This window comes from Capra hircus, chromosome 6, assembly GCF_001704415.2.
Source record: "Capra hircus breed San Clemente chromosome 6, ASM170441v1, whole genome shotgun sequence".
NCBI lineage: Eukaryota > Metazoa > Chordata > Mammalia > Artiodactyla > Bovidae > Capra > Capra hircus.
In genome coordinates, this window is record NC_030813.1 from 60,712,535 (window position 1) to 60,737,219 (window position 24,685).

The following is a 24,685-nucleotide window of genomic DNA, read 5'->3' on the forward strand; positions in this document are numbered from 1 at the left end:
GTCTGTAGAATCCCATGGACAGAGGAACCTGGTGGGCTACAGTTCACAGGGCGCAAAGAGTCAGACATGATTAATGACTTTCATTTTCGACTAACCATTTCACTTTCACAAGAACATACAGCTTTTATGATGTGCATTAAAACAAATAACTGTTCCATGTTTGTGATTCACCTAAAATCATGTCATGTACCGCTATTGACATGACTGCAGCATACCAATGCAGGCGTCCAAAACTCCTCTAGGTATTTTAGACAGAATGAGATTTAATATGGGAAATACCTATTTACAAAACCACTGGGAGTGCTGAAGGACTAACCTTAGGGATGAGACTTCAGGATTGACTTCCATACACTCTAGAACTGTCCTACCAAGGTCATTTGAATATCTGTCTTATTAGTGATTAGAATAAAAAAAAGGTTACCTTTTAAAGGGTCCATCCCAAGTCTTTATTGTTGCTAAAAACAGAAACCACTTATGATAAAAATCCTACTTCTGGTGAGTCAGAAATGTCCTCTTTAGTTATGAAGGACAGCTTATCCATTCACTGATTTTATTTTTCTACCTATAACAGGTCTATTACATGTTTACGCTGCATGTTTAATTGATTTTTTAACATATTTTTCCTTCTGATCTTTGTCTATTAATTTTAATGATTATAAATTTAATGATCATTTTTCACTTGATATTTTTCAATTACATACTTTTAAAACCACAGAATCAAAACCAAGTGACTATAAAGGCCAACTGTACAATGATGATCGATGCGCAGAGCTTCATACATATCCCTATTACATTTTTAACAGCTTTGCTAAGATATATTCACCCACTGAAAGTTTTTTGGTATATGCATAGGGGTGTATGACCATTTTGTACAACCAAAAATCTCTATCAAATTTCACCATTTTAACTTATTTCTCTGAGCCGCACAATTCTGCTATTTAGATTGCTTATTCTTGCTTGCATGCATGCACTCTCTCTCGGCTCCAGTAAAACTGCACAAGACAGGGTCAGAACCACTGCCAGGTGGCTGTAGGCTGAGAATACTCCATTCAGCAGTACTTCCTTTTTTAAAGGTAAAGTAACTTAAATAAGCTATACAACCACTTCAACTACAATATCAAGGGATGGCAACTCAGGCAGTATGAAGAAAGAATACACTGAGAAGTGTTCTACCAGTCCATCTGGCTAGCAAGTCCGAAACAAAAGGAGGTAAGTGCTGGTAGACATCACTTGTTCTAGATGCAACCATTCTATTTTTTCCTAAGAGTTTATGAATTATGAGTCTGAGAATTTGGCTAACCACTGATATTAAATCTCCAGAGCTAAATATATTCTCCCTTTACCATCTCTTTTTGTTTTTTAAAGATCAGAATACAGTTTGTTCATGTCCAGTCTATGGCATCTTCTTGTAGGCAGGGAGCTGTTTTATTCATTGCTCTGATGCTTCTTGACACATAATAGGGCCCTGATATATATATTTGTTGAATGAATGAATGAATGACTATGTTTAATAAAGATTCCTCAAAATGTTATCATTACTTCTTTTACTATTTACTTTGGTAATAACTGTCATCTGCTAACTTCTATGGGTCCATCAACCTTATCTTAAATGTCGCTTCCTTTGGGAAGCCCTCCTGATTCCCTAGGCTAAGTGCTCCTGAGCTCAACTTCCTCCCACACCATCCTTATTAACTGATAAGAGCTCCATATCAGAAGCTACTTTGTTCAACTATGTACCCCCTTCACACAGTAGGTTAGGTGCTCAATCAGTGCTTGCTGAAAAAAATGATGTAAATTGGGAAGTAATTTGTCATGTCTTAAAGGCAAGAATGAATTTAATGTAGCCAACTATTCCTGTACTACTATTCGTCTGTCTTGACTTTCAAGTCTTTTTTTTTGAGAAGCAACTTTACTGAGGCATAATTTACATACAATAACATCCATCCATTAAATTCTTCTTACAAATATATTTTCCTCGCTTATTTTCCATGTGAAGGTAATTTTTTCTGATGGCAAAAATGGGAAGAAAATAGAAGTGGGACGTAGTAGAGTTTTGGATAGAGTGGACTCTTTGAGTCCAATTTACCAGGGTTTACTTCTCAGTCTTCCCTTTCAATTGTGATCTTAAAGGAAATTAACCTCCCCGAGCCATGGATTCTGAGCTGTAAAACTGCACTAAGAAGAGTTTCTTCACTGTCTCCTCTAAGGGTTAAGTGAGATGACATGCAAAAAATCTGATCCACTGTAAAGGTTAAAAAAACTGTTAAAAAAAAAAAGGCAGATCCCCTCCCTTCTCTCTGTCATCTTTTAACCTTGAATCCCCTAAATGGTAAGTCTATTCTTTCACCATTATCATTGTTTTGTTCTGAGCATAAATGAAAAAATACCCGATCTTCTTGTTTCCTTACTATTCAGCAAGCCCTACTTCATTTTGAGGTTAAGCTTTCCTGCACTATTCTTACAAATTTTGTTCCACTTTTTATTAATTCTTAGGCATATGTTGTCTCCATCTTTTGAATATGCTGGTAGAAAAACCCAAACCCCTCTTGAGGTCATTAAAGAACAGTGGTTTCTTTAGCTGCCATTACCTTTCTTCTTCCATTCTATCACGAACTTAACATTTTATTTTTCAAAGCCTCACATTCCTTGAAAGGAAAAAAAAATGCTTTTCCTTTTACAGCCTCTTGTCTTCAAATCATACCTGTCTTTTCACTAGATCTGTTTTCTAAAGTCTCCGACAGCCTGCCTTCTCTGTGTCTTGTATTACAGTCACATCCCCTGTCTCTACCGCTTCCCCAAGACCAACCAATTCCTCCCTGGGAATCACATTACATCAGCATTACTAATGCAATAAATGCTATGTTACAGACTATGTTTTATTCTAGGCGGTCAATTAAAAACGAATCTCGGTGCTTGTTTGATTTAACATGGAGGATGAATTATTTAAGGTCAAATGCAAACTGCTGCTAGATTTGGAAGACATATTCATATTCATATTAAATATATACCTGTTGAATTTGGGTTTTTTCTCAATGCTTCAGGGACTCTAAGCTTTCAGGTAATTGGGATGGTCGAAAGCGTGGTTTTCCAGAAACTTCGCAAAAAATTAGACTGCACCAAAAGGACTGCTCCACACATGCAAGAAACACCTACCAACAAAACCCATCTTCACAACCACCAGATTATCTCACCAGCAAGTGAGACTGCAAGGTTTGGGGGCTAGGCCGTACCACTCCGCGCTGCGCATGGGGGGATTCGTGCCCATTTCGCTGCGACTGACCGTTTCCCCTCGCTTGGTTTTGCCTCTGCTCCCCCTGCGCAGGCACCCACAGTGCGTCAGGCCGGCGCCTTATAGCTGCAGCCTGGGCGGTTCCGCTCGCTGTTTTTTCGCTTCTCTGGATTGTGTTCCTTTCGAGGTCCGCGAAGATGCAGCTCAAACCAATGGAGATTAACCCCGAGGTGAGCGTCAGGTGCACGGTTACCCGAGGGTGGCGGGGAGCGCAGGGCCGAGGGTCAGCCCTCGCTAGGTAGCGTATCGCTGACTGCTTATATCTTTGCTTTTTTTTTTTTTCTTTGCATTTGCTTTTCAGATGCTGAACAAAGTGAGTGACGTCTTGCGCTGCCTCTGTCTTCCCCCCGGGAGCACCGAGGCGCCTTCGGCTGTTTTGCGGAGACCCAGCGGCCCCCTGCGTACTCCAGAGGCTGCGGGGCTGGGGCGCGGCCCGAGCGCCCTCTCCCTGCTGCTGCATGGGGGGCGGCGGTGACTCTGCGAAACCGGTCGGAGGTGGGATGGAGGAGGCTGCGCCCAGATGCGAGCGCCAGGCCAAGCTCCCGAGGGCGTGGCGCGGGGCGCGCGGGCTGGGATGCCCGGGCGTCGCGGGAGCCACGTGTGGGCCGCGCTTTGTGCTGTGTCATTGCGCCCGGCTGGGGTGGGGGGTGGGGCGGGGCTGGGCCGGGCTCCTCCCAGGCCTGGGTAGGGGCGCGAGGATGCGGAGCCCGCGCCCGCCGCCTCCGCCCGCCTTCCGGCGGGTGCTAGCACTTTTGGGTCTCCGCACATGGCCGCGCTATTTTCTCTCTGCAGGTGCTGACCCGGCTGGGGGTCGCCGGCCAGTGGCGCTTCGAGGATGTACTGGGACTGGAGGAGGAGTCTCTGGGCTCGGTGCCAGCGCCGGCCTGCGCGCTGCTGCTGCTCTTTCCGCTCACGGCGCAGGTAGGGCGTGGGGCCCGGGGTGCGCAGGCTCTGCGCTGTGCGCGCTGCCCCCAAACCCGAGTGATTAGTCGTTGAGGACAGTGTAGGGTCTCCTCCCATCGTGGCCGCCCAGTCCTGGCACACTGCCTCTTCCTTGTTGGGGATGGAGGGAGAATTCACACTTTCGTGGTTCCTTACTCCCTGGGGGTCCTGTTTATTGAGTTTATTGCGTTGCCTTGCGTCCATCAGCATTGCCTTAAACTTGGAAGAGAAGCAGCATCTCAGTTCCATCATCCTGATTATCCAGGAAGATTGTTCATCCTGCTCGTGAGTCAGGTTGACCCTAGGCTTTTCCGAGCTTTTCACGCCAAGGAGTGGCTGGCCGATTGTTTGCCTTTAAGGGCTGTGATCTGTCTTTTTATTGTCTGGTTCTCTCTCAGACTCCCACCTTGGTGTAAAATGGAGGGATCCCGGCGTGCCTAAACCGGAAGAAAACAATAGGTTCTTTAAATTTACGCCTCTTCTGCCTGGGCCTTCAGTGGATGCAGGGGTTTCTTCCCAACCCTCCACTCCCTACAACTTACACACTTGTTTTCTTTAGTCTCTCTTACGTGTTTTTCTAAAGCTTAATCACTGTGCCTGGTTCCGGTGTGGAAATCACCTTCTAGCTCTCTGACCTTGTAGCTTATTGAACAGGTGGACGTTAGACCTGTCTTGGAAATGCTTTTTCATTTCTCTTTAGATGGTCTTCCTCCTGCGTATCAGATATAAAAGGGTGGCTAGGGTGATTGTCTCGGATGTATGGAATCCCACTAATGAGCATGGCTTTGTCTGTCTTCAAATGCTGCCACTCGATCCCTGACTTAGGAGTGGTTGAATTTTGCTTAAGTGAAACTCCAGGGGCATTAGCCTATGGGGCATCATTCCAAACAGGGAGTTTAACTCGCAGCATCCTCAGGCGACATTTCTAGAAGCATCCCCAGCATAAATTAAGCCTTTGGAAAGTTCAGGCGTTCCTCCAATGGGCCAAGTATTGGTTAAAAACAGTTATTAAAAGCTATTAGGATAATCCCACTGACATGTTTGTTACTGAGTTTTCACTTAGGTGAAAATGGAGTTCCCAAATAATTGCAAGTCAAAGTATGTTCCCTGTAGCTCAAATCAAATGCAGTTTTCTCTCATTTGAGCCTCGCAGAGGTTTCTTATTAGAGGAACCATGATGACTCGGGGGTTTTTGAGCAGCGGCACTCAAAAGGCAAGGCCTCTGGGAGGCAGTGGAGAAGCGTATTTGTCTTACAAAAGCCCACTGGTCTCATTTTGCTGGATCAAGCAGCTCTTGGTTAAAAAACATTCTGGATTGAACATTTTGTGCTTGAGAGAGCTTGGTACTTTTTCCTTTAGCTCTAGTTAAGTCTATCAGATTCAGTGAATGCCTATTTTGTGACACAAAACAGCTCCTGGGCTAAATACTGAAGCAGATTGAAAGCAAGTTGAGGTTTATAGGTGGACTTCCGAAAAGCTAATGTTAATTTAGAAAGCATCTAATTTTGTCAAATAATATTATGAAATCCTAAATAGACTACTTCTAAAACATTTTAAGTGATCATGAAATATTTACAGAAGTGTCGTCATGCAAAAGTTCAGACAACCATAAAGGATGATGCTACCAGTTACGAAAAATTAAATCTTTTTTTAGAAAAGTGAAAATCCTTAACAGTCATTGGAAGCTCAATTCAAGTACAGTAGATAGATATATGATGCTAGCACTTCCTACTGGAGAAGGCAGTGCCACCCCACTCCAGTACTCTTGCCTGGAAAATCCCGGTCAGAGGAGCCTGGTAGGCTGCAGTTCTCGGGGTTGCTAAGAGCCAGACAGGACTGAGCGACTTCACTCTCACTTTTCACTTTCATGTATTGGAGAAGGCAGTGGCGACCCACTCCAGTGTTCTTGCCTGGAGAATCCCAGGGACGGGGGAGCCTGGTGGGCTGCTGTCTGTGGGGTCGCACAGAGTCAGACACGACTGAAGTGACTTAGCAGCAGCAGCAGCAGCACTTCCTCCTACTACTTGGAGTTGATCTTATGTAACAAGAGAGCTTGTTCCTCTGATGGTACCACAGACAAAGCGGAAACCTCAATACCATGTAAAATAATGCAAGGCTCCTAGAATTAGAAATATACGTACTTCTGGGATTCTGTACGATTTATGCTGGTTGTAAAAATTAGTGTTTATATAGTGTATAATTGGCAAACAAGTGTCTCCTATTTCTTACAGGAGAAATTTGTGTGAACTCACAATCCAGTGCACTAGACCAGTTGTCTTTCCTCCCTAAAAGTTGTTGTTTAGTTGCTCAGTCATGTCCAACTCTTTGCAACCCCATGGACTGTAACCCACCAGGCTCCTCTGTCCGTGGGATTTCCCAGGCAAGAGTAACTGGAATGGGTTGCCATTTCCTTCTCTAGGGGAATCTCCCTGACCCAAGAATCAGACCCATGTCTTTGCATTGCAGACAGTTTTTTATTAAAAAGATGAGGGAGTAGTTAATTTCTTTAAATTGTTTCTTTCTATGGTTTTGTTTTGTTTTTGAAGTGACAGGTACTTGGACTAGAATAACTTCAAAGAATAAAGAAGTATAAACTAGCTGGTGTTCTTGGGCATTCAGTTGAGCAACGCTTGATTGGAATGCATGTGTAAGATACAGTTGTTGCTGTTAAAAGGAGGAAAAGAACGAACTTGTCTGTTTTTCTGACTTCAGCACGCCGTCCACTCAAGCTAAAAGGTGGCAGTGGTGTCTAGACAAACTTGGGCTACAATCCAAGACCGCTGCTGCCCTGCAGCTGCAGGGTGGCGTGTCTGTCCCTCTCAGAACCCCACGGGCTGACTTGGTATGGGAGGCAGACGGGCCATTCTCTAGGTGCCGGCCAGCACCTAGGACCAAGACTCCTGGCCACACATCCCACTGTGTCTCCATTTAGGCACTAGAACTCCCTGTGCTGCCATCTGTTCTTTGCATTTGCATTTAGAGATGTAAAAATGTCTTCTTGAACTCACAGCATGAGAACTTCAGGAAAAAACAAATTGAAGAGCTGAAGGGACAAGAAGTCAGTCCCAAGGTGTACTTCATGAAGCAGACCATTGGCAACTCCTGTGGAACCATCGGACTCATTCATGCAGTGGCCAATAATCAGGACAAACTGGAGTTCGGTGAGTGGGTTTTGAGGCCAGTTACCCTCTAGCTGATCTTCAGTTAACTGCAGTACTTCCTTCCAGCACTCCCAAGGGTCTATTCGGCAAAGCCATTGCCTGAAAATTTTTTTGAAAACCTACTCATGCATATAGGATCAGCAGGTGAATTCTCATTGTTGCTTCTCTTTTGAGGAAGGGAAGCTCATTTTCCAAGAAGCATGGTGTGGCTTCTTCCACCTGGAGAGTCAGAGTCTTGGGCTCTCCCATGAGCAGACAGAAAATTGTCATGATTCTCATGTGCTCTTGGTCTAGTCTCAGCAATTCTAAAGAGCTAGAGTTGATGTTAAGCCATAAAATACCAGCCTTTAGGACCTTTGTTTAATGGTGCAGTTAATAGCCACAGCCCAGTACCTTGAAAGATCCATCTCTGAACAAAGCTGGGTCAGGGGTTTTAGCCTGCCTCCAACGGGTGCTGTGGAGGACATCGAAGAGATGAGTCTTAGCCCCGAAGTTGTCAGAAGCTCAATTAACAGTGCTAACAATGCTAAAATTATATATGGCATTATATATGATTTAGGCCAAGGGTCAGCACATTTAAAAAGCCAAAGAGTAAGTCGTTTAGGCTTTGAGGGCCATATGTTCTTTGCCCTTATAGTGCAATAAGAGCAGCTTTAGACAAGATGTGAAGCAGTGCATGTGACTGTGTTCCAGTAAAACTTTATTTACAAAGATAGGCAGCAGTAGTTTGCCGACTCCCGATTTAGACCATGGATGGGGGTGGCTGAGAACTGAATAACGTCATCTAAGTGTCCAGGCTGTTGCTTGTAGCAGGTCAGATACTTTTTTAACAAAGGAATTGTGGTTCAGACTCTACTCTTTATATAATTTTGAAATTAAAAAGGAGAGGGTTATCCAGCCATAAGGGACCAGATTTTCTAGAAGCTGCTTTTTCAAGTAATTGACTCAGCATAGTCATATTAAAAAGTTGTAACTTGGTCCTTTTTATTTCTTCTCAGTAAGTATCATTTTGTTTAGAATGTTGTATTCCTGCAGCTGCAGATACTGTAATTCTGTAAACATGGTCCTGATGGTGCCATAGGCCTAATCTGAGTCATAGTTCTCCTCATAAAGTTATGAGACGTTTCCTGTAACTTCCAAATTTTGAATGGTGTGCATTTAGCAAATCTGATAACATTTAGAGCTGAAAATTCAAATTGAGGTCTTTTGAAATGCGAGTGGCTGCTTCGTACACATTGACCAATGCACAATGTTTACGCCAACCATCAGCTAGCCAGCTACTCGAGGCCAGCTGTTAGGCACGTTGCATTTCCGGTCTTTAGGTTGATGTCTGTCTGGGTAACCATGCTACTAAGATTGCATTTCTTGGCCCTGAAATAAGTCTTGGGTTGAGAACCATTACTAGATTTGAATGTTGCATCATGTATGCAGTAAACATTGTGCATGGGTAGCTGCTGTAGATGACAGGACTAGACAAGACAGTTCTGCCTTTATGGCATCAAAAAGCTCACGGATAGGTACTACAGCTGGATCAGTGCTGTAACAGACGTGATCAAAGAGATGAGGGTGAGGTGGAAGATGAAGGGGTTGGGGAGCCAGGGGGAAGATGTGAGGAGGAGCCTGAACCCCATAGAAGAAGGGAGAGATCTCCAGTTTGAATGCAATGAGAAGGGAGTGGTTGGAGAAAGGGGCTGGGGAGGGGGCAGCTCATTCCCACCCTTTGAGGCCATGGTGCAATTTCAGGTTGCCAGACATGACCAAGGGTGCGATGTCTCCAGCCGTTAGTAAATGTGCATCCATTCACATCATACCTGTACTAATGATGCTTTTGTTACTTTTCGCCCAGAGGATGGGTCCGTTCTGAAACAGTTTCTTTCTGAAACAGAGAAGTTGTCCCCTGAAGACAGAGCAAAGTGCTTTGAAAAGAATGAGGTAGGAAGAGAACGTCTAGAACGTTGATTTTTAGTACTCTGGAGGTTTCTGTGCTGACTCTCCTCTGTTTTCCGCAGGCCATTCAGGCAGCCCACGATGCTGTGGCACAGGAAGGCCAATGTCGGGTAAATACAAGTTAAAGCCAGGTGGCCCAGGTGGCCCCTGTGTTTCCCCAGAAACATGTGCAAAAACCTCTCACCAGGGTCCAGCACATGTGTCTACTCAAGGCCGAGGAATGCCAGGAAGTTCTACCAGAGTAATGCCTTGACCAGACCTGTTCATAACAATGGCTCTTCAAAATATCTGATTGGCAGTTGACACAGTCTTGAGTACATTCAGGCTAATAATGTCTTATGTAGACTCAAATGGGTCTAGTAGAGTAACACCCTTCTTAGTAATGAACATTTTAGATACTCTTGAGTCATTTGGAGGGCAAGCTAGACTAGCAAGGACTAACAGTTTCTAGATGACTTAGGTATACCAGTAATAACAGAGCCTTCGAGTCAACTGTTAGATTTAAGTTTATACAACCCTAGTTGGCTGTATATCTACTTTAATGGTCTTAGAATAAAACCTAATATATGGGAAATAGATACTAGCTCTAATCATTTAAAATAATACATAGGCAAGTTGGTTCAAGCATATTCCACTTAGGGACTTTATTTGTTAACAAATTAGGTCCTGCTTATTGTTTATTGCAAAATACAGATATCAGATCAACAGATTGTACACCTTAAACTTATGCATTGTTATGTCAGACTTATGCAGTGTTATCTCATTTATATCTTAATTTTTTCTTTCAGCTTTATTTTTAAATGTAGTATATAACACAATAAAAATTCTCATTTTCGAAAAAAGAAATGTCTTGATTCTCTTCAGGTAGATGACAAAGTGAACTTCCATTTTATTCTGTTTAACAACGTGGATGGCCACCTCTATGAACTTGGTATGTCTCACTTTTGGAGTCTAATATAACTGCATGTATTCTCTCACACATAGTTCCTCCTACAGTACTGGTGTGGGGCTTTATGGCTGCACTTAGTATATCTTTAAGCTCTTATGGGGGCATTTAACCCTTGTCGTGCCCAGAGTACCTCCTCCAGACAGCTGACCAGTGGGATGAATGGATTTAATCACAAACCAGTAGAGAGAATTGGTCAGCCACTTCAAGATATGCATTCAGATTCTGTCTTCTACCTTCTACTGTAGCATCACTAATATAGTTTCCAGCATCATCCTTTTCGGACAAGCAATACTTTTAGAAGGAAATAAATACTTAAACATGACCTGATCTGTGTAAAAAGAATTTAGATATGTTGGGGTAATTCCTATTAGCTGGTTTTAACAAGGAAGATCATCCATCTCTGTTTTAAGAGTCATCCCCTTTGTATTAATGGGGAAAGACTTGCAGCTGTGTTATCTCAAGCCAAGATACTACCTATGGGCAAGCAAGGGCAATGAAAACTTGGGGCCAGTCAGCAGTTGTTGAGGGACACATGAAATCTCAGAGATCCCTTTGTCTTGCGTCCACCTTCCGTGTAACTCACAGACTGCAGCTAACTTTTTGTGTTGTGGTCCTTCTCAAGAGGGGCACAAGCCCTGCTGTTAGGTCGCTAGATTGGGCTCGTGTGGTCTTGGCGCTTGTAGATTAAAATGCCTGGGATGGATATTAGGAACACTTGAACCTTATTTTCAGCCTGTTTGCAGGCAGCCTTCCCTTGGTGGGAGCGGTAATTGTATTTGGAAGAATCTAAAGCTTGCCTTTCAGTGGGACAAGCACAGTGGCCAAAAAACATGCAGAGAGAATCAACATGCCTGGCTTTTCTGTTTCAGATGGACGGATGCCTTTTCCGGTGAACCATGGCACCAGCTCAGAGGACTCGCTGCTGCAGGTAATCTTTGGCATCCATTTCCACTGGGGCCCACACTGTGTTAGCCAGTTTGTCTGCTCTGAAATGCAGACTTTTTTCAGTACAGCCAGCATCAATCATCTGGGATAAGAGCAGTCTTTAGGGCTTAAAGATCATCATAGTAATTCTCTACCTCATTTTATGCAAAGGGTTTTAAACAAGATGCTTTAGAGCAGCCCTGATTAATCTGTCTTGTGTTCTGTCTTTAGCCCACAGTTAGAATTAGCCTGAAAGTCATTGCTTACTTCCCTATGGGATTAAGGTGACCATTGTCCTTTTGTCAGATTACATCATAGCCACTGACTCAGACTCACGGAACAGCAACCCAAGCCTTGCCTAATCCCTCTGTGACAGCTGAGTGTGGGTCAGTCGTGACCTGTGAATTCTGGTTATGTAGTTAACTCTTTGAGTTTTTTCTTCCCACATGGTCACTCCACTGTTAACAGGTCAAAAGAAACAAATTCACAACATGCCTGAAAAGAACTTTTTAAGATCCAGGGTCACTCTACAACTATCCTGGTACAAATGACTACAGATAGCTCTTAATTCCAAAACAGAGCTGGCAGACTAGTCCATTTCACCCTAAAAATGAATCTAGAGTTGAATCAGTTTGCTGCTACAAAGGAAAATTACTTAATTGTAATAAAATTGAACATGATGTTAAGATATAACTTCTTCATTTGTCGTAACAAAAGCTAAACTCTTTGGCGTGCTTATGTGCAGACAGAGAGTTGGCAAAAACTTTTTCTGTGACGAGCCAGGAGATATTTTAGGCTTCCTGTGGCATATGGGTTCTGTTGCATGTATTCAGTTCTTCCATGACAGCTCCAAGGCAGCCCATAGGCAGGGTCTAAATGAATGCGTATGGCTGTGTTCCACTTTATTCACAAAAATAGGCAGCAGGCTGGATTTGGCCCACAAGTTGCAGTTTGCCGACTCCAGGCTAGATGCTGTTCTGTGTTAATTACCTGTTTCACAGAGTCCTTTTAATGATGCTGTGAGGTAGTTACTCACATTTTATAGATGAGACTGAAATGCAGAGGTGAGTGATGCCCACGGTCAATGACAGACTGTAGAATCCAGCTTCAAATAGTTGGTCTGTCTTTAGAGTCTGTGCTCTTAGCCACTGTACAGTACTGCCTTTATAATAGGCCTGTCTTTGGAACGTCGTAGGCCTGGTGACCTCAAGGTGTTAGTGGACCAAATGATGCCATTCTTGGAGGGAGGGTCCCTTTCTCTAGCCAGCTTTCATATACACCTGAGATCAGTCAGAGCTACTTCTTGGGTATAGCAGGGGTACATGAGAATGATGATACGGAATGAGAACTAGACCTAGAGAAACAGGATGGGGTTTTGCATGAGAGTCAGGATTCACTTATGGGAGAGAAAAAGAATAGGAGCAGTAATTCTCGTTGCATCCTACTTGGATTAAAGGCTGTGGTCCTTCTAATAAAGTTTCCCAGGTGCATACTTAACTCCTGTCTAAGGTTATACTAATATAGGCATAACTCACTTTGTGGGTTCGGTTCGAGACCATCACAATAAAGTGGGTATCACAAGAGTTGAATTTTTTGGTTTCCCAGTGTATATAAAAGCTGTGTTTAAGTGTGCAATAGCATTATGTCTAAAAAAATATACATAGCTTAATTTAAAATATTGCTAAGAATTGCTGACTATTACCTGAGCCTTCCGTGAGTCAGTATTTTTGCAATAGGAACATCAAAGATCACTGATAACCATAAGAAATTTAATACTAATGAAAAGTTTGAAATACTATGCGAGTTACCAAAATATGACACACAAAGTGAGCAAATGCACTGGGAAAGTGCTGCCAGTAGACTTACTCCTTGTAGGGTTATTACAAAGCTTCAATTTGTGTAAAAAAGAAAAAAATGCAGTATCTTCAAAGCCCAATAAAGTGAAGTGCAATAAAATGTGGAATGCATGTACCATAAAATGTGCTCTTCATAGAGTACCTAAAACTGTTCTGTGAGTAGAATTTATGAGATGTGGGGAACGTAAAAACCTTTTGTTAAAAAAAATATATATATATATTACAATCAGCCAGCATCTTAATCAGTGGGAATTCTTTTCCTAAGACTCGTCCTATATGGTTAGAGATGTTTTAGGTTATCTAAGTGAAAAAGTCGCTCAGTCATGTCCAACTCTTTGCAACCCCATGGACTATACACAGTCCAGGGAATTCTCCAGGTCAGAATACTGGAGTGATAGCTTTTCCCTTCTCCAGGGGATCTTCCCAACCCAGGGTCTCCCGCACTGAAGGCAGATTCTTTACTGTTTGAGCCACCAGGGAAGCCCAAGAACACTGGAGTAGCCTCTCCCTTTTACAGCAAATCTTCCCGACCCAGGAATCGAACCAGGGTCTCCTGCATTGCAGGCGGATTCTTTACCAACTGAGCTATCAGGGAAGCCCTAGATTATACTCCAAATAAACTTGCTAAACTGGTGAGAAAATACATAAACTTAACCCAAGCATCTTAAATTTGAGTGAATTAAGTCACTGCTTAGTGTGTGTATAGCAGATGGCTGTTGTCTTTAGAGGCACACCCTTAATGAACACCGTGGGTCCTAAAGGAAAGTGGATTTTGGGAAGGCAGTCTGTAATACCAATGTACTAAAAATTCCGATAGAATGTTACTTTAGATCCCCTACAGTTTTTCTGAGTGGTTCCAAAGCAGGAAGAAAACCAGGGTATGGCTGATGCTTTTTAAGGGCCAAAACTGATCACGTTGGTGATATTTTAGACCTTGGGAACTGGTGTTCCATGATTTTCTGTTAGAGCATTCAATAGCCTCTTAAAGGTATTACATTTAATATTTTGGTTGGACTCTTTCTGCTGGACTTTTTACAAATTGAACAATGATCGATATTCTGATCCCAATACATTTAAACCCTAGCATTCAGCAGGTAACATTGGGATCAATTTTCTGTCCTTATTCTTTGTAATCTGGGTTTTAGAATTAGTAATTCATGGCATTCCCTAAATATCTAGGCAATTATTTACCTGTACCTGGAATGCCAGATATTTAAATTTTGTAGAAGGTTTACTTTCCCCTGGAGAAGGAAATGGCAACCCACTCCAGTATTCTTGCCTGGAGAATCCCATGGACAGAGGAACCTGGAGGGCTACAGTCCGTGGGGTCGCAAGAGTGGGACAAGGTACCACCACCAAAATGTTTGCTTTTCCCTAATGAAGAGAAATCAATTTTCTGTCTCTGGATTTGAGGGGAAGAAGGTATACTTGTCAAAGCCAGGCACGAGGTGGCAGGAGCGCAGAGCATTTGCTGGCAGCAATCAGGGCTTCTGAAGCCACATCTGTGATATGGGTCCTTGTCTTTCCCATCACCTGATTTTTTTTTCCCCCCTCTTAAGCCCTGGTTTTCAAGTTTGTTGGAAGGTTTAACATTGGTCAGGGTGCACTTTGCAGGTCTTGGTGATAATTTTCCCTTGAAGTGTTCATTTTGAGCTGTTTGGTGTTTAAAATTTAATTCACAACTTTCCTCCTCCTCAGGATGCTGCCAAGGTCTGCAGAGAATTCACTGAGCGTGAGCAGGGGGAGGTTCGCTTCTCCGCTGTGGCCCTCTGCAAGGCAGCCTAATGCCCCATGGGGCACTTTGCTTCTCCCCCTCTTTCCTTCATTGTGAAAGTATATCCACCCCCCACCCCCATGCTGGTATAAAATGCTTCAGTACTTGTAGAGCACAGCTGTTCTGCTTCGGTTCTGCAGATAAGCACTTACCCTCAACCACGCCCCCACACTGGCAGAGCTCAGCTGTTGATGGAGCAAGTTCGGCATCAGCCTGTGATGGTGAAGCATTCCCCGCGTTGTGTCTTGTACCTCAATATCTAATGCTTTAACGGCTACTTTGGTTTGTGTCTGTAAGTTAAGGCCTTGGATGTGGTTTGTCCTTGAATAAAATTTTTCTGCTGATAAGAGATAAGCCTAAACTGGTTTTCATTTTTTCTTCTCTCCAATATATCCCAAAGTTTCATAGCAATTGCATATATACCTTCCATATAAGAACTTTTATAGTACTGGGAAGAAAATTACCATGAAATTATTATCAGTTCAGTGTGTTTCTAGATTTTTCCTATCAGTTCAGTTGCTCAGTCGTGTCCAACTGCGTCCCCATGAACTGCAGCACTCCAGGGCTCCCTGTCCATCACCAACTCCTGGAGTTTACCCAAATGTATATGTTATTGTGTGTTCTTATAGGCTTTAATTTTAATTAGACTTTTTTTGGAGCAGTTATTGAAATAAGTTGATAATACATTGTTAGTTTCAGATTACAACGTAGTGATTTGACGTTTAACTACATCATGAAATGATTACCTATGATAATCCTAGTAATGATAAGCGTAGTAACTACCTGTCCCCTTACAAGGTTAACGCAGTGTTAGTGATCATGTTCCTTATGCCATAAGAGTAATTTTACAGAAAAACAAGATATTATAGTTCTCATATAGCCATCATCCATTGGTGGCTCAAACGCGAAAACATCTGCCTGTGATGTAGGAGACCTGGGTTCATTCCCTGGGTGGAGAAGATCCCCTGGAGAAAAGAATGGCAACTCACTCCAGTATTCTTGCAAGGAGAATTCCACGAACAGAGGAGCCTGGTGGGCTACAGTCCATGGGGTCGCAAAGAGTTGGACACAGCTGAGCAACTAACATACCCCCTCATCTATTTCCCCCATTTCATCTTAACATTAATATGATACATCTGTCACAGTTAATGAACTGATTGATAATATGGGCTTCCCTGGTAGCTCAGCTGGTAAAGAATCTGCCTGTGATACAGGAGACTGGGTTGGGAAAATCTCTGGAGAACAGAACAGCTACCCACCCACTCCAGTATTCTTACCTGCAGAATTTCATGGACAGAGGAGCCTGGCGGGCTACACTGTCCATGGAGTCCCAAAGAGTTGGACATGGGCGACTTTCACTTCACACTGAAAATACTATTGACTGAAGTCCACAGCTTATTCAAATTGCTTTTGTTTTTACCTGATGTCTTTTTTCTTTTGAGGATCCTATCCAAAATACTCTTAAGGTTCCTCTTGGCTATGACAGTTTCTCAGACTTTTATTTAACAGTTTTGAGGAGTACTGGTCAAGTATTTGGTAGGATGCCCCTCTCTTGGGATTTGCCCAGTGTTCTCATACTTAAGGTTATGAGTTTTTGGGGCGGAAGACCACAGGTAAAGTGCTGGTCTCATGTCATATCAAGAGTACATACCACCTTGATCACCTGGCTAGATTGTGGGTTGCATTTCTGCATAGTAAAGCTACTCCTGCCTCTGCTGTGTAGCAGAACAAGGTCTGCACAGCGCCCCCTATAGGAGCTGAATCAAGCTCTCCTTGAAGGCGGAGTATCTATATAAATGATTCAGAATTCTTTTGTAAGGGAGCTTTGTCTCTTGTCACCTATTTATGTGATCAGTATCAGTATGAACTCCTAAATATTTTATACTCTGGGTTATCGTCTAGTACCTCGTGTTCTGTTTTAGCTTTGGACATTGAGAGCTATTTCAGTTGGCTCCTATGTCCCTTTGATATATCCCAATCAACGAGGCTTTTGCTTTTTTTTTTTTCTTAATGATTTCTGATTTCTCAGAAGTTAGTTTTTAAAAAAAACTAATGTATTTGCCGTTTATTAAACCTTAACTAATTTTTAGATAAGGATATACTAATGTAACATAAGCTTGGATTAATGTTAAATGACATTTTGTCTGAACAATTGATACTTGAATATAGCACTTCCTCTCTAGTTGTAGGAATTCAGGACCTCAGGGAAGAAACCCCAGAACACCCCTCACCCCTTAGTCTGATCTTCACAGAAGCACTTCATCTTGTCTGTTTCCAGAAGCCCAGGAGCCTTGGGTCTCAGCTGCCTTAAAGTTTTCAGCTCTAACTATTCTATGGTGATAATACTTCTGATTCTAACTTCTAAGTGAAGGATATTTTGGTTCCTAGGAGCAAAGTGATCACTACTGTTAGCATTCTTCTAATGTGGACAACTAAATACACAGTGGCTCAGGTGATTTTAAGTGCTTGGAGCTGAAACCAGGGTGATGCATTTTCAGTTCTGACTTGGTGTATGAATTTCATGGTCACTGTTTAGATTGACTTAGAAGAAAGAAAACAGAACAAGGCTCTTTTCCTCTAACAGAAACTGGTGAAGATACTGCTTTTAATCTTGGAAGGTGTGTGAATTTCACCGTTTAGCTTGTCTTAGGAGAAAGGAAACAGAACAAAGCTCCTTTCCTTCAATAGAAGCTGGTGAAAATACTGCTTTTGGTCTTAGAAATACAAATTATACCACTAAATGTAGCTATAAGACTTTATGCATGAGAAGCATATTTATTAAAATGCTCTCAAACTCTAACACACTTTAGCAAGTCACACCATGGAGGGTCATAATAGCTGATGTATGTGGGTGATTGCAACCCTGAAGGTGCAGAGAAATTTCACTTTTACTGAGGAAACACAGAGATTAGTTTATGTGCCCAAGTTCTTACTGCTAATTACTGGGGAAATCAGGACTTAGGCTGTGGAATGACCACCTAGAGGAAGTTGTCCTCATTTCGGAGTCAAGATAATCACTCCACTCTGCCTCTTGGTAACTTTGGACAAAGGAATTACCGTCCTCCTTGGCTTCATTCATTGTTTCATGTTAAAATGGACAACACAGAGTGAAAATGTCTGGGAAGGGCCTGGCATCTAGAAGTTTTCCTCTAGTACCAGCATCTTCCCCACTGCGCTCCCTGAGACCTCAGCCATGTATAACCCGAGGAGGTACCATCAGCTTATTGTCAGGACAATACCTTCTGGAGTTGTGCAACTCAGAGGTTCTGTTTCTTCAGTGAGCTTATGCCCAGTTGGCTTATTCCTTAAAATGTTACTAATCTTTGGCAATGAAGGTGACTTTGGTCCTTTTTTAAATTGAAGTATATAGTTGCTGTATAATATTATATAAGTTAAGGGTGTATAATATGCTGGAGAAGGGAATGGCTTTCAAAGGTTAATACTCCATTTATAGTTATTACAAAATACTATATTCCTTTTGTTGTAAATGTATCCTTGTAGCTCATTTTATACCTAATAGTTGGCACCTCTTAATTCCCTACCTCTACATTGTCTCTCCCCTCTTTCTGAGAGTCTGATTCTTTTTTGTTCTAGTCACTAGTTTGTTGTATTTTTTAGATTCCACATATAAGTGATGTTACAAATACTTGACTTTCTTTGACTTATTTCACTCAGCTTGGTGCCTTCCAAGTCTATCCATATTGCCGCAAATGGCAAAATTTCACTTTTTTAATGGCTATTTTAGTGTGTGTGTATACACAAGCACACACACATATATTTATGCACACACACACATCTTCCTTATCCATTCATCTGGTTCATGGACACTTAGGTTGCTTCCACATCTTGGTGATAGTCAATAATGCTGCTCTGAGCTTTTAGAATTAGTGTTTTTTTTCCTGTATGTATCTCCGGGAGTGGAATTCTTAATTTTTTGAGAAGCCTCCATACTGTTTTCCATAGTGGCTGCACCAATTTACATTTCCCTCAGCCAAGTATGAAGGTTCCCCTTTCTCTGCATCCTTGCCAACACTTATTATTGGTGTCCTTTTGGATGACAGTCATTCTGACAGGTTTGAGGTGATATCTCGTGGTTTTGATTTCCCTGATGATAAGCGATGTTAAGCATCTTTTCATGTGCATTTCCTTAGGAAAAAATGTCTTTAGTTCTTTTGCTCAGTTCTTAATTGGAATTTTGTTTATGTTGAGTTGTATGAGCTGTCTACATATGTTGGATATTAATCCCTTAACAGCTATATCATCTGCAAATATTTTCTCCCATTCAGTAGGTTGTCTTTTTGCTTTGCTAACGGTTTCCTTTGCTGTGCTAAAGTTTAATTGGGTTGTATTTGTTTATTTTTGCTTTTATTTCCTTTGCTTTAGGAGACAGATCCAAAGAAAAATTCTGTGAGTTATGTCAAAGAATGTTCTGCCTATGTTTTCCTCTGCAATTTATAGTATCCAGTCTTACATTTAAGTCCTTAATCCATTTTGAGTTTATTTTTATATATGGTGTTCAAGAATGTAATGAAAGTGACTTTGTAGTGTTTTCAACAGGCAACAGGCAAAGCCACCTGATGCTAAGTATCCCCACCCCCCCACTTAAAAAAGTTATTTTTGGCCACACCATGCGGCATGCAGGATTTTATTTCCCCTACCAGGGATCAAACCCACACACACCTTCTTCAGTGGAAGCAAGGAGTCTTTATTTAGTTCAAAGAAGATTTTATGCTTTGGAAGTAGGGTCTTATCCCAGGAAGTGAAGGACACTTGGTAGCTTGGAGGAAAAGGAGAGATGGATCAGAGATAAGTGGTGATGAAAATAAAAACCACAGCACTTGCTATATTCCAGCACTTCACAAGTATTGTCCTGTGTTAGAAGTCGATGGCACAACCCTCAGCTCTCAACCACAAGCTATGCTGCCGGGAGTAGCCCCAGGAGACTGTGGACAAGGGGAATTGTCAAGAGCCAGAGCTAAATTAGTAGCATCTGGATCCGTGTAATTGGTTTTAGTTGAATAAGTCACAGCCACAAGTTGCCTAGGGAGACAGGACAACTACATGTCCGTCCATTATTGCCTCATTCTTTGCAGTGAGCGGGCTACATTCTGTTTCACAAGACATGAGTAATACAAGTGTACCCTCTTGTAGGCCACTGAATTTTTAAGAAGGGAAGCATGATTTGAAATTTAAAGTATAACTTTCTAAGGGCAGAAGAGGGGTTTTGAAAATGAAGATTCATAGGTTTATTTACTCTGGTTGCATTTAAGTCTCTCTGGTCGTTACAAGAAACAACATTTAAATGTCCAGTGTTTCAGTATTTAAGTTCAAATTGGGTGTCCAATACCTGAATTCCTTATAGTTTTCAGTGATGTCTGACTCCTTGTGACCCCACAGACTGTAACCCGCCATGGGATTGTCCTGGCAAGAATACTGGAGTGAGTTGCTGTTCCCTGCTCCAGGGGATCTTCCCAACCCAGAGACTGAATCCATGTCTTCTGTGTCTGCTGCACTGGGAGATGGATTCTTTACCTCTGAGCCACTGGGAAAGTCCCTTGAAACAATAGAAAGAAGGTAAAAGCTTTATTTAAAACTATGCTAATTTTATCCAGTAGGTGGCAGCAAAGGAAAGCTTTTGGCAACTTCGAAGCTAAGTGGCAGTGGTGGTGGTGTAGTTGCTCAGTCCTGTCTTTGTGACCCCATGGGCTGTAGCCCACCAGGCTCCTCTGTTCATGGGATTCTCCAGGCAAGAACACTGGAGTGGGTTGCCATTTCCTTTCCCAGGGGAATCTTCCTTACCCAGGAATTGAACCCAGGTCTCCTGCATTGCAGGCAGATTCTTTACCAACTGAGTTATGTAGGTTTATATAATGTTCAGCGCTGTCCAGTGGGGAAAGAAAAACCAGTTGCTTTTGGTGACTGGCCCTCTGGGAAAGATGAAGTATGATAGTGATTTGGGCTCATTTTTACCCAGTGTTTTGAACTCATCTAACCAGTCTTGGTATAGATTGGCCAAAATCAACCTGTATCAGAAAATTAAATAGAAATTAGCAGGAATAATTTCAAGTCACAAGTTCATTAGATAAATAAATGCTTCCTCTGCTCATATTGAGTTAGATAGTATCCCAAATACAATTGATTTGATATCAGTTCAGTTCAGTTCATTTCAGTCGCTCAGTCGTGTCTGACTCTCTGCGACCCCATGAATCGCAGCACGCCAGGCCTCCCTGTCCATCACCAACTCCCGGAGTTCACTCATACTCACGTCCGTCGAGTCAGTGATGCCATCCAGCCATCTCATCCTCGGTTGTGCCCTTCTCCTTCTGCCTCCAATCCCTCTCAGCATCAGAGTCTTTTCCAATGAGTCAACTCTTCGCATGAGATGGCCAAAGTACTGGAGTTTCAGCTTTAGCATCATTCCTTCCAAAGAAATCCCAGGGCCGATCTCCTTCAGAATGGACTGGTTGGATCTCCTTGCAGTCCAAGGGACTCTCAAGAGTCTTCTCCAACACCACAGTTCAAAAGCATCAATTCTTCGGCGCTCAGCTTTCTTCACAGTCCAACTCTCACATCCATACATGACCACTGGAAAAACAATAGCCTTGACTAGACGGACCTTTGTCGGCAAAGTAATGTCTCTGCTTTTCAGACTTTATTTTTTGGGGCTCCAAAATTACTGCAGATGATGATTGCAGCCATGAAATTAAAAGACGCTTACTCCTTGGAAGAAAAGTTATGATTTGATATAATCAGTTCTATAATTAACTCTACATCTAGTAGAATCTGGCTTTCAACATTTTAACCAAAAATAATGGATTTAATTGTATAATATTAAGTTGTTCTAACAGATCTTTAGGAAAATATTTTTCTCAATACTGCAGTTACGGAATGTTAATTTTATTTCCAAGTAGCTTTTCTCCTCTTTTTTTTTTGGAACCATGTGGGGCAGCTTGCGGAATCTTAGTTCCCTAACCAGGGATTGAACCTGGATGTGAAAGCTCCAAGTCCTAACCACTGGACCACCAGGAAATTCCCTTTCAAGTAGTTTCATGTAGATGGATTTGACCTTTTCATTAAGAGAACTGGGTCTAGGCCAGCATTAACATTAAGTAGTTGGGTGACATTAACTAATTCCCTTTTCTGACCTTAGTTTCCTCTTTTTAAAAATAATTAAATCAACTCAAAGCTCACAGAAGTCCCTTCCACCTCTAAGAGCTTACATACCACATGCCCCACCATTCACCCTGTTGACCGTTCCCAGCTTCAGGAAAAAAGCTGAGTAACATGCAGCCTAATTCCTCATTGTGTGAGGCTGTCTTCTCACAACCTGGCCCGGAGCACTAAATGCTGGTGGAACCTATCCCCTGTTACCGCAACAAAATATTTGCATGGGAATTTCCAAAACATTCGTTAGGGCTTGGTACCACCTGCTTTGAGGATCACTTAGCTACACGGAGCAGCTTCCCTAAGTAACTCTCTGCAGGCAAAATCCTAGAGTGGCCCCCAAGCCTCCCAGGCCCTGGTGTGTAAACACCTTCTCCCGGGCACTCAATCAAACACTAATCTAGGTGCTGTTTGAAGGGAGTTGCAGATGTAATTAAGGTCCCAAATTAATTGGCATTAAGATAGATTATCCTCAGTTGGCCTGACCTCGTCCTTAAAAAGGACTAAGCTTTTCCTGGCAAAGGAATGTGGGCAGTCTCTGGGAGGTAGGAGTGCCTCTAAGCTGGCAGTAGGGTGGTGAGGATCTAAGTTCTAGAGCCTGAAGGAGCCTGAATGCAGATTCTTTCCCAGAGTTTCCAGAAAGAAACAAGCCGACCTTGTAAGACCTTAACCTTCACTTCAGCCTTGTAAGATGTCTGGATCTTAAGACCCAGCCAGGCCACGCTGGACTTCTGGTTTATAGAACCCTGAGCTAAGAAATGGGTGTTGATTCAAGCATCTAAGTTTGTATAGTTAGTTATGCAGCAGAAGGAAACTCTTGCTCCTTGGAAGAAATGCTATGACAAACCTAGGCAGTGTATTAAAAAGCAGATACATCACTCTGCCAACAAAGGTCTATATACTCAAGATTCTGGTTTTCCTAGTAGTCATGTATGGGTGTGAAAGCTGGACCATAAAGAAGATTGAGTGCTGAAGAATGGATACTTTTGAACTGTGGTGCTGGAGAAGACTCTTGAGAGTCCCTTGGACTGCAAGGAGATCAAAGCTGTCAGTCCTAAAGGAAATCAACCCAATTCATTGGATGCTGAAGCTCCTTGGCCACCTGATTTGAGGAGCTGACTCATTGGAAAAGACCCTGATGTTGGGAAAGATTGAGGGCAGGAGGAGAAGGGGGTGACAGAGGATGAGATGGTTGGACGTCATAATCGACTCAAAGGATATGAGTTTGAGCAGACTCTGGAACATAGTGAAGGACAGGGAAGCCCAGTGTGCTGCAGTTCATAGGGTCGCAGGGTCGGACGCAACTTAGTGGCTGAACAACAGAAGGAAGCCTAGGTATAAGTTAATAAAGCGATGCAACACATTTGCGAGCCTCTGGCCTGCCCTGATTGTCCTCTCTAAACCACCTCTTTGTGGTCCCCACCACTGACCCCTGTGTGTGCCCCACCCCAGGAAGAAATCACATTGGTTCTTCTCATTTCCTTGCCCTCCTCACATCTCTGAGCACGAGGGTGTGAAGAATCCGCTGTTGTTCTAGGAACTTAACAGCCCTCCCTTATATTCTGCATCCTCCCCAGGGGTGTGTGGTCAGTCGGTTCCCTGGCTCAGCCCGTGGCCCAAGTTTGCCCCAGGAACACACAGCTAGCTCTGCCTGTACTGGTCCCTCTCCCGTCAGGAGGGACCAGTTTGGTGAAACGTAAAGAGGTAAAAGAAGATCCCCTGAAGGAATTGACAACCTGCTCCAGTATTCTTGCCTGGAGATCCCCGTGGACAGAAGAGCCTTCGGGGCTATAGTGCATGGGATCTTGAAGAGTCAGACATGATTGAGACTCATGCAAACAGGTAAGGTGATGTGTAACCTTAATCACTTACTGAAATCTGACCTGCACATTTTACTCATTGCTATAGAAGGTCATAAAAATCCAAACTGTATGAATATAATTTTAGAAAATGATGTCCTTAAAATGCATAGTACTTGGGAGTTCCAGGGTTGTCTAGTGGTTAGAATTCAGTCTTTTCACTGCAGTGCCCTGGGTTTAATCCCTGGTTGGAGAACTGAGATCCTGCAACACGTGTCTTGTAGCCAAAAAAACAAAAATAAAACATGGTACTGAAAATTCTCATTTTGTATGTGATGAAGAATTCCAGGCCTTCCAGTATGACCTGCTGTCTGCTTCTCTCTGGCACGATTTCATCTGTAGCTCCTCCTCGAATCCTCCGCACCCACCTCCCACTCCTGCCCCCCAAGAGCTTAATAATAATAATTCTTTCAACATTTAGACCCATAAATTCTTTGAAATAAAGAATAATAGTGGCTAGGAAACCAGGCCTAGTGTGTGTGTGTGTTTTACCTCTGTGACTTCATCTGTTTCTGTGGGACACTGTGGGCCCATGTATCTCTTCTTTAAAGACACTACCTGGCAGTATAGAGGCTGTAAGTTTGTTATTATTTGTGCAAAGTCGACTCACTTCCTGGATTTTCCGTGAGGTCTCTTCTGATAGTCTTGAGCCACCACAAAAGGGGCCCTGGAGTATATGCACGATATTTCTGTCCCTCCCGTTTCCTCGCTTCTTCCTTTCCTTCTCTTTCTCTCCTCCCACCCTCCCTTCTTCCTTTCTTTCTCTTATGCTATACTCTTTTCTCCTCAAACTGTTAAAATCGCAGCACGCATTTTATAT

The 24,685-nt window shown here is 42.7% G+C and overlaps 1 protein-coding gene across 1 annotated transcript; it reads left to right on the forward strand.

Moving 5' to 3' along the window:
- Positions 3,339-15,199, forward strand: UCHL1 (ubiquitin C-terminal hydrolase L1). The gene is made up of 9 exons (XM_005681551.3): positions 3,339-3,459; positions 3,591-3,602; positions 4,082-4,210; positions 7,242-7,392; positions 9,239-9,324; positions 9,402-9,449; positions 10,204-10,270; positions 11,158-11,216; positions 14,767-15,199. The coding sequence occupies exons 1-9, from the start codon at positions 3,427-3,429 to the stop codon at positions 14,851-14,853; spliced, it is 672 nt and encodes a 223-aa protein (XP_005681608.1). The 5' UTR covers positions 3,339-3,426; the 3' UTR covers positions 14,854-15,199.